General features: G+C 60.6%; 1 protein-coding gene across 3 annotated transcripts in view; it reads left to right on the plus strand.

Moving 5' to 3' along the window:
• GTF3C1 (general transcription factor IIIC subunit 1) overlaps positions 1–14,513 on the plus strand; it is a 68,319-nt gene extending 53,806 nt beyond the window's left edge. For 2 of the 3 annotated variants that reach the window (XM_004774006.3, XM_004774009.3), the window contains 11 exons: positions 89–201; positions 2,409–2,471; positions 3,348–3,441; positions 5,894–6,066; positions 7,281–7,568; positions 8,448–8,707; positions 9,493–9,773; positions 10,837–11,392; positions 12,099–12,150; positions 12,940–13,132; positions 13,456–13,945. In XM_004774006.3, coding sequence (XP_004774063.1) covers positions 89–201; positions 2,409–2,471; positions 3,348–3,441; positions 5,894–6,066; positions 7,281–7,568; positions 8,448–8,707; positions 9,493–9,773; positions 10,837–11,392; positions 12,099–12,150; positions 12,940–13,132; positions 13,456–13,668 — 2,286 coding nt within the window. In that variant the 3' untranslated portion in view covers positions 13,669–13,945. The other variant, XM_004774007.3, reaches the window with a different exon arrangement.
• Positions 14,514–15,033: the final 520 nt, after the last annotated feature.

The following is a 15,033-nucleotide window of genomic DNA, read 5'->3' on the forward strand; positions in this document are numbered from 1 at the left end:
TGTGGGAGTTTGTTACAGGGTTTTTTTGATGCACCAGTGAATCCTCCCTTCGGGGAGAGCTTGACATCTCATTCTCTCACATTGAAAGGTTTGTGCCAGTGAGTTTAAAGAATTTGTGGAGAAACTCAAAGAGAAGTTCAGTTCGTCTCTAAAGAATCCTAACCTTGAAATCCCAGACACGCTCCAGGAGCTGTTTGCCAGGTGAGGTTCTTTCCAGAGGTTTCTGTGTGATCCTTGTGGGGCAGGCGGAAACGTCACCGGCCTCAGGCATCTCCCCTGGTCAGCGGTTCCATGGCCTTACAGGTAACCCTGCCATGTTCTTGACTCTGAACCACCTCACCTCCTCTCGTGGGCAATTTGAAACTGGGCAGGCCCCTGGGAACCCTAGCACCCTGTCGGGCACCCCCTCCCTTCTCCCGTGGAGGCCCTGCTGCCTTGGCGTGTCTCCCGTGGAGACCAAATCCCAGCCCTCCACAAGCCACTGGTGTGCTTTTGCTGGGATTTTGACATACAAAGAAACTCCAAGCTAGAAGTAGCTCACCCAAGGCCACGGTGCTTATAAGCCACAGGGCCAAGATCTGAACTTCATGGTGGGTCTGACTCCAGCGTCCCAGCTCTACCCAGCTCGGCCACTGGGCACCTGCAGAGAACATACTTGGCTTTGAGCACAAAAGCCGTGAAATGTGGAAATCTTGAGTTTTGTGAACGAGGCCTGTTTCCACGGCTTAATCCAATTGTGAATCCCTTCTTAACCACCCTCATCGAGACAGTCCCTCTGGCCACTGGATTCTTCATGAATCTTCCTGTAGAAGTGACAGTCCTTGATCTGTTCCTGTTGGGGAGCCGTATGATGCGGCCGCAGCCGGCTCCCCGAATCGCAGTCGGAGGTCTCCTTCTTTGATTCAACCAACAAATACTTCGTGTCGTGCCCGCGTGTGCCAGGCCTGGGGAGCAATTTCTAGTCCTTGGCGGAGTTGACACCTGATACTGTTTTTTGTGTTTTGTGTTTGTTTTTGCAGAAGCGATTCCCCAGAACTCCAAATGGCATGGTTTATATTCAATTTTAAAAGCGCTTCAATGACCCGCTTTACCTGTTTGCAATTTATAACCTCACATATTTTTAGTGAATTTATGGGGATAACTTTTAGTTATGGAAAAATGCAGTTAAAATAGAGACTGTTTTTAAGGAGAGTTCATGAGCTATCTGGGAGAAGATGTCTCATCCGGTTGTAACAGTTTTTTAAAGTTTTCTTTCGTTTGTTTTTTAATTTATTTGAGAGAGAGAGAGAAAGACCTCACGAGTAGGCAGAGAGGGAGGAAGGGAAGCAGGCTCCCTGCTGAGCAGAGAGCCCGATGCGGGGCTCGATCCCAGGACCCTGAGATCGTGACCTGAGCTGAAGGCAGAGGCTTAACCCACTGAGCTACTCAGGCACCCCACGGCTGTAGCAGTTCTAAAACTGAATTTGATCTTAAACATCTTGGCAGGCCAGGCAAAAAAGGAAATGGATCCAACTACTTTGACTGAAAATCATTCGATTTCTGAAAAGGAGCTTTTTCCTATTACTAAATTTCAAGAATTTACTGTTGCCAGGATGAATTTTGATATTAGGATCATAGAAACCAAAGAAATGTCTTACAGACAAACAGCCATGTTTCTTTAAAATTGAGTCTTGCGATTTCTTGTATTTCCTGGCTTGGCTGTGTAGCGTGATGGCTAGCACGTTGGACTTCTTTTGTGTTTGTTTACTTGGTAGAAACAGAAGGAAGCAGCATTACTTGAAGTTCAGATACACAGATGGGGCGATAATCTGCTCTCTAATACAACCACTCTCTTGTTTGGGTATTCTCTTCCAGACGTCTTTCTTAAGCTTTTTTTTTTTTTTTTTTTTAAAGATTTTATTTATTTATTTGACAGACAGAGATCACAAGTAGGCAGAGAAGCAGGCTGAGAGAGAGGAGGAATCAGGCTCCCCGCTGAGCAGAGAGCCCGTTGCGGGGCTCCATCCCAGGACCCTGAGATCATGACCTGAGCCGAAGGCAGCGGCTTAACCCTGAGCCACCCAGGCGCCCCGAGCTTGTTTTTAATCATAACGGGCCCACGATTTTAGATCCCCTTCCCTTAATTATTAACCGTGGCTCTCTGCCAGTAAACACTTGACCATGCTGATTGATAACCGTCAGTAAAATGAACATTGTTCATTTCCTCGACCATTTTAACAGCATGCTCCTTTGGTGAGCAGAATGTAGTTTTTTCTCATTGTAACTGACATGCACTGTTTGCATTTTGCTGAGTTCTACATTTCCTCCAACACTCCAGGCAGTGAGAGGCCACACTGAGTAAACCTCCACTCGGTTAGTGACGGTCAGCCGTGTTCCGCTGACATGCTTGTCTCTCGATCCTTACTCAGATACCGAGTTTTGGCCATTGGAGACGAAAAGGATCCAACCAGGCAGGAAGATGAACTGAACAGGTAAGCATCAGACTGACCAAGGGCCTTTCCTTCAGCTGGTTGGTCGGGCTGTCTGGGGCCTGGCCCAGGGACCACCCAGGGCCAGGTCTAGCCCGCCTGCTAGAAAATAAAAGTTCTACTAGAACTTTTTGAAAGTTTTGAAAATAAAGTTCTACTAGAGCACAGCCACGCCTGTCCCATGTGCCCTCCGTGCTGCTTCTGTCCCAGAGCATCAGGTTGAGTGGCTGCGACAGACCATGCAGCCCTGGAAACCCCGAGGACTTCCTTATCCGGCCCCTTCCAGGAGAAGATTGCTGACCCTGGCCTTGTGAATCAGTGGCCCAGCCTTAAGGCGGGTTGAATTGGATGAAGGCAGAAAGGATTTAAATTCCAGGCCCCTGAGCTTTCTGCGCAGAGCTCTGGTTAGAAAGCTCAGCTGGTTTTTTCCATGTTGGAAAACCAGTGTTCAGTTTGATTTTAGTTCTATTTTAGTGAGAAGCTTCTTTGCAGAAAAATTTAAGATTAGAGGAAAGTGGGGCACATGGCTGGGTTAGTTGGTAGAGGATACAACTCTTGATCTGATCAATAGATAGGGCATGCGACTTTAGATCTCATAGACAGGTTGGAAAAAATCCCAGCGCTAACTGCATTCGTCAGTTGTCACATCAACCAGTGTCCAGGGTATGGTGCCCATTACCTGCTAAGCAGAAACGTTTCTCCCTGCAAAACCTGACCTGTTAGTAAGGCTTCTTTTGTTTTGATTTGTGAATAGTTTTGGCATTCAGGTCACCTTGGGGGGGAATCACTTTTTCTAAATAAAGATTGCACCTGCCCAGGCTGAGCGGTGCCCGTGGCCCCCAGCCTCATGGGCTCTGCCCCCTCCCCACTGTCCCTCAGTGTGGACGACATCCACTTCCTGGTACTCCAGAACCTGGTCCAGAGCACGCTGGCCCTCTCGGACAGCCAGATGGAGTCCTGCCGGTCATTTCAGGTGGGTGACGGGGACCCAGCGATGGCCTCACTGCAGTGCTGTGGGGCTCGGGGCCATCAGGGCGGGGGCCGAGGGCGGCCCTCGCTCACTGTCTTCTCAGCTGTGCACTCTGGGTGGGGGAGGGTGGCCCGATTTCCCCTGAGACTCCTGTGCCCCCTTCCTCCATCTTGCAAGTGTGGGACAGGATCCGGTGACTTCCAGAAGCCCTCCCGGGCGGAGGCTGTGAGTCGAATGTAAATGCAGAATAGGAGGTCGTAGAGGAGGTGAGCCACGACAGAGCTGAGGGAGCGACGGACCTGTGCCGCGGACCTTCTGTCAGAACGTGGAGATGGCGAGCTGTTCTGAGAGCTAGAGATCACTGAGCGGGAGAGCGGCCTTTCTGCGGGCCGAGGGCTTCTCTCTCCTGAGCACATATTAGAGAGTGACACTGCTCTGTCTTGGCTGAGTGACAGTGGGAGGGAGGAAGGTGCTTCTCATCTGACCCTGTCCTGAGCCTGGGGAGCTGCTGGTATTAGCACGCATTCATGAGCACGGAAACTTGCATTTCAGAGGCGTGAAGAAGCAAGGGCCTGTGACCTCACAGCACGGGAGACTGTGGCTCCCGGCCCCCGCGGAGGGGTGTGAGGAGGGCCGGGGCCTCCCTTGTTCTTAACGACCACATTGGTCAACACGTGGGCCCGGGCCCACCCCCAGAGGCCGCGGAGCGGGTGGGAGCCTGATTAAGTGTGCTGCCGGTCTCCAGACTCGGTGTAGACAGCAGAGCACCCTGAGGGAGACAGCGGGGACAGACCAGCCTCGGCACTGCCCACATGTGCAGGTGGTGCTTATTACTTTGGCCATAAGGGAGATGAGGAAGACTTGGGAGGAAATGCAGTGATTTTGGGAAAGTCCGTGGCCAGGTGTGACCACAGTCCTTGTACAGCAATGGCCGGGCCCCCGCAGACCCGAGACGGAGTGTTCATGTCTCTTCTTGGAATTCGTCACCGTGAGGTGCAGGTGCTTGTCCAGCGGTGACAGTTGGGACAGTCTAGTAGGGGGCCATGCAGTCGTCTTTGTCTTGCCGCCCGTGGTGCCACGGGGTCCTTGAGCCCTCCTTACTCACATGAAGCGCGCGTGTTTCCTAGGGAGAGGCTGGTCGTGGGGCCTCGCCAGAGCCTTGTGTGAGCCTGAACTTGCCAGAGAATGAGACTGGAATGGGTGGGTGGGCCAGAAGTCCCATGATGACAGTCCCCACTCTGGCCCCTGACTCTGTCTTGTTGGACCTGAGCTTGTTTAAATAAATAAATAAATAATAATTATTATTATTATTTTTTTTTACTTACTGCCACCATTGCCCATAAAAATCCCAATTTCTGACTGTACCTGTGACCCTGGAGGGCCCTTCTGGCTGTGCTCCCTAGCAAGGATTCAAGCTGGACAGGACCTCGGGAGGTCCTGCCCACCATACGAGAAAGTCCAGCCCCAGAGTTAATGGTGAAGGTCAGGTGCTTGCGTCGCCCCCAGGGCCTGTTCCCTGCGGCCTGCTGCTGCTTCTCATTCTTCCAGATCCGTTTCCCGGTGGCGTCGGGCTTTGGCGGGGGAGTCAGAGGCCTCACAAGGTCAGAGGCTGTGTGTAGGATCCCGGCTGGGCCCCCTGCAGCCCCACTTTTCCGGGAGGTGCGGGGCAGGGCAGTGGGCGGCCATCTGGACCGGACTCCCTCCTTCCCTGTCCGTAGTGTGAGCAGTGTGAGCGCTCCTGCGCCGCACCAGCAGCTGTCGGGGATATGCTCTCTTGTCATTGCCTTCACACAGACGAGAAGAGCGGAAGACACCAGGCTTCCCACGAGAAGCTGGACCCCAGCTTGCACTTGGCCACAGGGCAGGAGCGGTGGCGACACAGCCAGTCTCTGGCCTCTTGCCCTCCGCCCCGTGCAGTGCTCCCTGCCTCGGGCGCGTGTGCCACAGCTGACGTGCAGGCGCTGTCTAGAGAAGTTGAGGGTGGTGTGCGGGCCTCAGACCGACGAGGCGCAGTGTGTGCGCAGACCCCCTCTGGCTCCAGGAGAACACCCGGTGTTGCCCCAGCACCCCACTGACGGCCGCTTTGGCTTCCGATCTCTGTGTCCCTCTGCAGTGGCTCAGTGGTGAGGTCACTGGGCTTGAAGGCAAGGCCTTGTTGTTGGTACCAGCCCTGCCCAGCCGTGTGGCCTTGGATGGTCCCGTGAAGTCCATGAGCCTCCGTCCTCTGCCGTTCGTGGTTCCGTGTTTGTCTGGTGTCCTTCTCTCTGATGGGGATCAGAGTTGACCGCGGATGGCGGGCCCTCCGCCCTGCACCCCCGGGAGTCGGCTCCAGCCTCCCAGCCCCTCGGCCCCGTATCAGTCCCTCCAGCACACGCGATCGGTTCCCGCTTCTGTGCACCCACGTTCTGCTCCTTCCGCCCCGGCCTTGCTCACCCTTGGCCTCGCTGTGTTGCAGACTTTCCGCCTGTACCGTGAGTATAAGGACCACATCCTCGTGAAGGCCTTCATGGAGTGCCAGAAGAGGAGCCTGGTGAACCGGCGCCGGGTCAACCACATGCTGGGCCCGAAGAAGAACCGGGCCCTGCCCTTCGTGCCCATGTCCTACCAGCTGTCCCAGACCTACTACAGGTGAGCCTCGGCGGGGCTGGGGCAGGGCGCGGCCCCCGCTTGGAGGGCAAGCCGCCTCTGGAGCGGGTGTCCGTCCGCGCCTGTGCCACTCGCTTGGGGACAAGGGCAGTGCCCTCAGTAGCCTGGGGACATGTACCGTTCTGCCGGCGGTGTTTCCCTTCCCTGTCAAGCGGGGAGAAGTGAGTGATGTACCCATGAGCCCCGCGAAAGGCACAGCGTCCTGCGGGGGCCTCGTTGGGCATTCTTAAGGCTCAGGGCCGCGCCGAGCCGTGTGTTCGGTTTGAAGCTGTCCCGTGGCTGGATTCCAGACGCTGTCCGCAGCCCCTCAGCGGTCCGAGCGGTGGTCTGGGATGCCGCAGGTTGCCCTCCGCAGCCCCAAGTCACGGGACCCTCACACCAGCCACCAGCGCGGCCGGTCTCTAAACGGCTCGGCGTGTGTTCCACCGACCGCTTGACCACACAAGGGGAAGTCTGTGAAGTAGTCCCAGGGGTTGGGCTTGCAGCTCTTGGCCTTGACGGGCCTCCTCTTTCCCGGGCTGTTCTCCTGGTCGACCTCTGATTACACTGAGGCGTGGTCAGGACGGAGCAGGAGAATGGGGCTTTCGCTTTCTCGTGCATCCCTTTGCCTGTGCGTGTAGACGCTTGGGCCTTTTTCAAACGCCCCCGCCCCGCCGGTCTCCTCGCTCCCTGGAGCACAGCCGGCTGCAGTAAAAAGAGCGGTGGCCCGGGAAGCAGAAGCGAGGCCCAGGTCTGACGAGACTGTTGGACCTTGTACCCCCAGCTCCAGCTGCCTGTCTCGGGGGGCCTTCTCTCTGACGGGGAGCTCGTTCTTGACCGCAGCATGCTTGACTGTGAGCCGCGGGCGGCGTTCACGTCCTCAAGACTTCCAGACCTAGGCCCTCGTCAGAGGCTCGTGGAAAACCAGGCTTCTGGCCAGGCCAGGCTTGACTCCGCTGTCGCCTTGCCGAGACAGTGACGTGGACACACACGTCCCGTCGCCTCTGCACGGGCTCGGGGCTTTCCGGGGGAAAAGATGATCGTGTCAGGAAGCGCATTCGTCTTCCCCAGTCGGGCTCCCGTCTGTAGCGCCTGTTGAGGTGGAAAAGAGGGCCTGGCGGGCCTTCAGATCTGCAGCAACGCCGTAGCCCATCCCCGTGAAGGCCTCCAAAGTGTGTGTCCTCGGTGTGGACCTTACCCCCTTTGTGCCCACGCAGGATTTTTACGTGGCGCTTCCCGAGCACCGTGTGCACGGAGTCGTTCCAGTTCCTCAGCACAATCCTGGCCGCCGGCAAGTTGGACCAGCCTGATAATTTTTCCTTCCAAGACCAGGATACGAACAGGTCTACGAGTCACCGGGTGCCGTTCTCTCTGGACAACCCCGGCGGACACTGCGCGGCCGCCTTAACGCTTTTCTCTTTGGGCCTCATCTCTGTGGATGTCCGGATCCCGGAGCAGATTGTCGTGGTCGACAGCTCGATGGTCGAGAACGAGGTCATGAAGAGGTAAGGACGGGGCGGTCACCAGGCTTCCCGCGCGCGCGCGGAGTGTCGCCGGGGGCCTCGGGCACTGCGCTGTCCTAGGGTGTCTGCGCTTTTATTCACTCCGTCATCTGGTCTTTTATTTCTTAAGATGTTATTTATTTGAGAGAGAGAGTGTGGGCACGCGCACACACACACACAAGCAGGGAGGGGCAGAGGGAGGGGGAGAAGCAGGCTTCCCACTAAGCAGGGAGCCCGACACGGGGCTCGATCCCAGGATCCTGGGATCATGACCTGAGCTAAAGGCAGATGCTTAACTGGCAGAGCCCCCGGTCCCCCCGGTCTTGCTTCGCTCCACAAACACATGCTGAGTCTGTCTCTGCTGGCACGTGAGACGGCAGATGTCAGCAGTGTGGCAGGGAGCTCCCAGGGACGGGACCTCGGATCTGGGGACTGGGGACCAGTCCAGTGCCTCGTGCTGCTGCCTCCAGGTGCGGGGGAGCCAGCAGCAGAGTTGGGGAGAGACCTAGCTGTGCCAAAGAGGGGGACCTGGCACAGTGTGGTGAGGAGGGGTGAGGCGGGAAGGTAGCTTTGGCAGAGGTTCCTTGAGGGCCTAATAGCTAAGCTGGGATTTAGTGGAACAGCAGGCAGTTTGGGGACTGAAACTGGAAGGGTCTCCTGCCAGAAGGAACTGGTGAGCATGGCCTGTGGGGAGACGGTCAGAGGAGGTGAGTCTGGAGCGGCCGCCCACCCTGCCCTTCCTAGCCAGGCGCTGTGGGTCGGGGGAGGAGGTCCGCAGGGACCACAGGCCACTGCGGAGGTTGGACCGCGGTGACCACTCTCTTGAGCCGGCAGAGGCGCTCGGCCCGTGTTCCGTCACCCAGGTCCGTGCTCTTCTCCTAGTCTGGGGAAGGACGGGGGCTTGGATGAGGACGACGACGAGGAGGAAGACTTGGATGAAGGCTCAGGAAGCAAGCGCCGGGCCATCGAGGTGAAAGCCCGCCAGGCCTCCCACACCAACTACCTGCTCATGCGGGGCTACTGCGCGCCCGGCATCGTCAGCACCCGCAACCTCAACCCCAACGACAGCATCGTGGTGAACTCCTGCCGGGTGACGTTCCGGCTCCGCCGAACCCCCCTGCCCACGCGGCTCTGGCCCACTGGTGAGTGCCGCCCGCCGACCCGGGAGCCGTCCACGGGCCAGGCCTGGCGCAGACTCCCCTCCAGGATCGGGAGCACATGCCGCCCTAGACTGCTTCGCGTGGCTCTGCCCTCTCGCTTTGAAAGAGAGGCCCTCGCTTGTTTCCGGTTTTTACACTCCTTCTGGCCCTCCTGTGGGTTACCTCTGAGACTCTGAGTAGTTTGCTTAAACCTTGCTTTCCCGGGCCCCAGATTTGAGGGTGTCTCCTTCCTCTACAGGAAATGAGACCGTTCGGGCCCCTTCCCAGCCCTGCGCGTCTCCTCCCCGTCACCTGTTGGGGTGCGTGGTGGTCCGTTAAGGTTCAAAGGCCCAGGTGGTGTTCTGTGTGGAGTTTGGCTCGGGCCAGACCTGTGACCATGGTCTTAGCAGAGCCGGCTTTTCCAACAAGCCACGCATGGCAGCCCCGGCTCGTGGAAGCTCACGTGGGAGTTCAGGGTGGGGTCTCGGGGGTCCCCCAGGGTCTGAGGAGCAGTGAACACAGGAGCAGCAGGAAGGCAGGGCCCGGACAGCCCAAGTTGAGGACCCCCTCCAGCGCTCCGGGGCTCCTGTCCCCGGACCCCAGCTCTACCTTCCTGCCCTTTATCCCAGCCCCAGGGGCGCATCCCCGCCGCTGGGGGCCCATGCCCCGGCTACCCAGAAGGTGACCCCTCCCTGTTGGGGCGGTGCTGAGTTGGTGTGGGAGCGTGTTCCTCCTCAGTATTGCCTGGGCCCTGGGCCGGGCTGACCCAGTCCTCCTCGTCTTCACAGTCCCTTCTCTGGAAGAGCTACCCGTGGGGATCTCCTGCCTCCCGGCCACCTTCACCAGGCTGATCCAGAGCCAGGGGACCGCCTGCAGCCTGGAGGAGTTCGTGCAGCAGGTGGAGCTGTGTGGGTACGAGCCGGGGGACGTGTGCGCTGTCCTGGAGGTGCACGGGGTCATCGCGGCCGCGGGCTGCTTTGGGGTGGACAGAGTGGAGCTGAGCCGGTGGTTCTCCGCCTTCGAGAGGACCGACGCCGAGCGCACCCGGACCTTCACAGACTACGTGCAGGTGAGCCGTGCTCGGCGTACCATGGGGTACCCTCCCTGGACGCACGCTGCCGAAGAGGGGCTCGGTTTGGGGCATGTAGTGTGATTTCTTCCCAAGTTAAATGAGTTGCCAAGATTAAAAATGGGAGACTTTGCCTATAACCCAGCTTCTCTGGGACGTTAGAAGGGTTGGCACCCTCGGCCCCCGCTTCTTCAGCAGAGTAGGACGGAGCCAAGTGGGGGCATCTGCTGGGACCATGGGGCTCTCCACTTTACCTGCCCGGGTCCATTTTCACCAGGGACCCTTGAACCCAAGGAACGTAGTAACAGACGGACCCTTTAAAGCGAGTGCCGTGGGAGCCGGCCGGCCCAGCTCTGGGGGTCTGTAGTTGGAGCAGGGGACACATCACCTACTGGGGTTTTCAGACAAGTGTTCATGGGTGCAGGAGGTGAGAGCAGGGTCATGATGACTGTGCCCGTGGGGCCTCGGGAGCCCCAGGAGGTGAGCCGCGACGGGCGGGCAGCTCCCCAGGCTCCCTGCAGCCCAGCCGGGGGCCCTAGGTGACAAGCGCTTACAGCGAGCCCTCCCCGGACGTGCATGACCAGGGTATGAGTCCTGCTTCCAGGGTGTGAACTGGGGCAAATCCTGAATCCTGACTGGTGGGTTTTTAAACTAGGAATAGAAAGAAAGGTGATCGCGTCGGTGCGGTTCCTCGATCAGAACAGGGACCTGGGCGACAGGGCTTGGCGTGAGGACGAGAGGAGTTACTGTCCTTCCCGTGGGGACAGTTGTGGCTTTTGCAGGACACGAGAGCACTTGCGGTGTTGAGTTCCCTGGGAGGACTCACTCACGCAGCTTTGGCTCTCAGAAGTTCGCCCCAAGCCTGGAAGGGGCAGGGCTGCCCAGGGCCACAGGTCCAGCGGGCGCCCTCCAGGCTGGAAGCCAGCCCTCGTCCTTGAGCCATCTGTCCTGATGGTGCTGGGCTTCCCGTCTGCCTGGGACGCTCAGATGCATCGGGCAAAGGAAGCAAGCGTGCGGACCCCGCGGTCCCACGCAGACCCAGCGTGTGTCCTGCTTCTCCTAGGACCTCCTGGAGCACCACCAGGTCCTGGAAGTCGGCGGCAACACCGTTCGCCTGGTGGCCATGGCCTCTGCCCAGCCCTGGCTCCTGCACTCGGTGAGGCTGAAGGGCAGAGAGGAGGATGCGTGCCCTCCGGCAACAGACCCCCAGGCCGGACCCCCGCGCAGGCCTGCCCGCGAGCACAGCCCCGTGGGGACGCTGGCTCCGCCCTCTCAGGGCCCCCGGAGCACCAAGAGGCGTGCCAGCTGCACGAGCCCTGACATGGCTGGTCAGGCCGGGGAGGCCAACCCCGAGAGTACCCACAAGCCCCCTGCCAAGAGGCCCGCGCTCCAGGATGTGCGCCTGGTCCCCAGCCCCGGGGCCCCAGCGGAAGAGGAGCCAGAACTGCCAGCGCCTGCTCTGCCAGCAGCTCCCAGGGACTCGGGTGGAGAGGAGTCTCCCCCCGGAGTACTGGGGGCCGGGCTGGAGGACCAAGAGGATGGCGGGGTTCCCAGCCCTCTAGGCCGGGAGCAGCCTCACTGTCAGGCCCAGCTTCCAGAAGGATCTGAAGACCCCAGAGGTACCGAATGAACCTGGTCTTCCATCCCACCTTCCCCTCCTGCCCATTCTCTGTCCTGGGGCCTGAGTGTCCCCCCTGAGACTGGGAACCCCAGGTTTTCCTAGCCTCAGCACTGGCGGGGGGACGGCTTGCCTCTTTCCGCTGACTGTTTCCACGAGAGGGCTTCAGGGTCTCCTGAGTGGGTCTGAGTGACAAGTGCAGGACAGGAGGGGTGGTTCTGGAAGGCGCTGGCTGCTGTGTCCTGCGAGAGGGCGCAGCGGCAGGAGCACGGGTGTCGCGCCGTCCGGATTGGCGGGCGTGCAGGGACAGACCTGCCGCGGTCTTTCCCGCGGCACAGACGCTCTCACTGTGCTCCCCGCTGGCCTCCTCCCAGGTTTTCTGAAGGCGTCTTGATTTCCTTGGGGCAGTTTCTGCCTTAGGGGTTCATGTGCGCAGCTCTGGGGTCAGGGCTTCACTTGCCTCCCCTCGTGGGGCTGCCTTGGGGCCTGGGAACGCCCCCACACACACTTGCACACCGTGGCCCGGCCCAGTCTGGTTGTGGTTGCTCGGGCCGCCCCCCCCAAGGGGTGGGCTCTGTGAGGGATGGGCTTGCTGTCCCCGTGCTCGTGGCTCTGTCCCCAGAACCCGGAAGGACGCGTCGTGCGAACGGAAGGGAAGAGACGGACTCCTTCCTCTTAGGTCGCATGTCCTTCCCCTCCTCTGTCAGGTTCGGCCGAGAGCTCTGGGGTCTGTGGCCTCTCGCAAGCAGCATGGGAAAAGTGAGTGTGTGCCCAGATCCAGGCGGCCTGGCGCGGCGCGTGGGTGCGAGGGCGGGGAGTCTGTCCCTGGGGTCCCGGCAGTGATGGCCCCGTGGAGATCTTCCCCGGTCCGGCGCGGCGGCTCTCACCCCGGGGACCTGGGAACGTGTGGGACTCCGGTTGTCCCACCTGCTGGGGCAACAAGGCAGGAGCCGTGAGGGCCGAGCTGTGGACGTCGGCAGTGGGTGGGTCCGTCTGGAACCATGGGCTTCCTGGTGTGGGGGCACCTCCCACGCGTGTGCCCGTGTCCCTCGGTTGCTGGGGCCGTGAGCCCCGGCTCACCTGCAGCCCTCCCAGGCCCCAGTCGTGGTGGTCAGAGCCAAGCGTCCCACTGGTCCTGGGCCCTCCCGTGCCTGGAGCCTATGTAGCAGAGCAGCCGCTGGGGGCAGGGGGCACTGCCGTCTGAGACACAGGAGTAGAGCATCTGCATGGAGCTCTACTCCTGAGCTTGGCCTCATGGGGAGTCAGCCACGGCCCCTGGGCTGGGCTGGAGCTGGTAAATCCAGACGGCAGCGCCGGGTCCTCCCCCACGGCCGTGGTTAGGGCTGAGTGTGAGCGAGGCCCCTCAGCCGGCGGCCCTGGGCCCGGGGGTTGGGACCCCTGGTCCCAGCTGGGAAGGGAGGAGTGGAGGAGCAGGACCCCCGGCCCCACGATGGGGGCCAGTCTCCGACTGCCCCAAGCATCACGTCTCGTCCGGGGAGCCATGTCCCCTCGCCCGCCGAGCCTGATGCCCGCGTGCCACGCCCACAGGGACTGCGAGAACATCTCGTTCGTCGCCCGGCCGTGGCGCATCGTGGACGGCCACCTGAACATGCCGGTGTGCAAGGGCATGATGGAGGCCGTGCTCTACCACATCATGACGCGGCCTGGCATCCCCGAGAGCTGCCTGCTGCGCCACTACCGGGGCGTGCTCCAGCCCATCGCCGTGCTCGAGCTGCTGCAGGTGCGGCTCCCACCGAGCCTGGCCCTCACCGGGGCTCCTGCTGCAGCCTCCCAGGGCGGGGGGAGGAGGGGGTGACTGTCCAGAGAGGTCTAGGCCCGGCCTGAGAGTCCGGCGGTTCCCGTGGGTCCCTTCCTCTCGTCAGCGCCACCCTGAGCAGCGTGCCCGGTGCCGTCCGAGCCCGCCAGGCTGGCAGCTGAGCCCCTCGCCCGTCTGCCCTGGGCCCCTGCAGCCCCCACCCCTGCCCTGGGGCCCCTGAGGTAGGACAGGACGGAGGACCTGGTCTGCAAGGGCGCCCGTCACCCTGGGTGTCCCTCTGTCTCTAGGGCCTGGAATCCCTGGGCTGCATTAAGAAGTGCTTGCTGAGAAAGCCGGCGGCCGTCTCTCTCTTCTCCAAGCCCCGGGTCCCCGAGGTGCAGGCGCCCTCCAGCCCGAGCGAGAGCGCCACCGTGTTCTACGAGCCCACGCTGGACTGCACGCTGCGGCTGGGCCGCGTGTTCCCCCACGAGGTCAACTGGAACAAGTGGGTCCACTTATGAGGCAAATGCGGTCACCGTGAGCCCCTTCTCCGCCACTGGCTCCTGAGGAGGGCGTGACTCCCCCGGGGCGGGGGGGCTCCACCTGGCCCCCGCATGCGCCGCACCCCACTCGGTGCGCAGGGCCACGTCTGGGCCAAGCCTCTGGCCTGGACCTCGGAGGAGGGCCTCCTGCCCGGCCGCTCTGGGGGTCTTGCCGGACCGAGGGCCCTGCTGGGTCCGCCGGGTGTTGTCAGGGAGCAGCTGCCGGAAGGCTTGGGTCCCTGCTCTTCTTTCTTGTTCCCAGGGCGTCCTAGCTGTGGCCGCAGGCACGGATCCGGCTCTCCGGCGCTGCCTGCCTTCGCCGCGGAGCTGGGGTTGTGGTGAGTCTGAGAGGCCTCCGAGGGCGTCCACCGTCAGGGAGCAGAGCGCCTTCCGCGCGGACCTCAGCGTTGTCGTCCTGTGGCCGGGAGGGGTCGGGAGCCGGCGCTGCTCACACTGTGTTGCAGGCTCTGGGTGCTGAGGCAGAAAGGCCCAGTGCCCCCAGCGGCGGGACCTCGGCGGGGGGGGGGGGGTGGGGTATGCATCACGGGTCGGGGCAGTGTGTCCTGCCACCAAAGGTCCTGGCAGGGACTGACCGCTCTCTAGGCAGGACCTCAGACCCGGAGAGGAGCCTGGGGCTCCCTTGTTGGCCTGGCAAGATGCGCGGCGGCCTCAGGGGGGTGGGGGGTGGGGGTGCCCTTCCCGTGGGCTGGGGTTGAGGAGCCGCGTGGGCCTGGGGTCGGTTTGTTTTTTTTCACTTCTCTCTTTTAAAAAAAACCCCTTGGCATGTATTTATTTATTTTGTAATTAAAGTGAAGTAAAATACATGTAGTTTGTGTGTTTCCTAAAGAATCTCTGATCCCCTGGGGGCCTCCCTGGTTTCGGCAGGATGCAGCCGGGAAGAGAGGCTCCAGTTAACCAAACGGAGGAGGAGGCGCCACGGCCCTGCCCACTGCCCTCAGCTGGCGCAGGCCTGGGTCTCCCGGAGACGCTCCGGCAGGTGTGCCGCGCTGCGCTGGCCCAGGACCGGGCCGGACACCGCGGGGTCACGGGCCTGTGGCCTGGGTTTGCGCGGTGGACGCTCTCTCAGGCCTGGGTTTGCGCGGTGGACGCTCTCTCCCGCCCTTTCTCTCTCTCCTGCTCTTCTTTCTTTCTTCCGTACACGTACGGAAGCTACTATTTTTTACTGCTACTGTTTTTTTTTTAAAAATGGACATTTCACCTTTCTAAAAACGCAGACTCCATCTTGCTGAAAACGGGAGCGCTCCAGCGACAGCACATGGGGCAGTGGGGACAGGCCCAGCGTCGCGCCCGCAGCTTCTGCGCCTCCCAGAAGCAGCCCGTCCG

This window comes from Mustela putorius, unplaced genomic scaffold (assembly GCF_011764305.1).
Source record: "Mustela putorius furo isolate JIRA1106 unplaced genomic scaffold, ASM1176430v1.1 tig00004039_pilon_pilon_pilon, whole genome shotgun sequence".
Classification (NCBI taxonomy): Eukaryota; Metazoa; Chordata; class Mammalia; order Carnivora; family Mustelidae; genus Mustela; species Mustela putorius.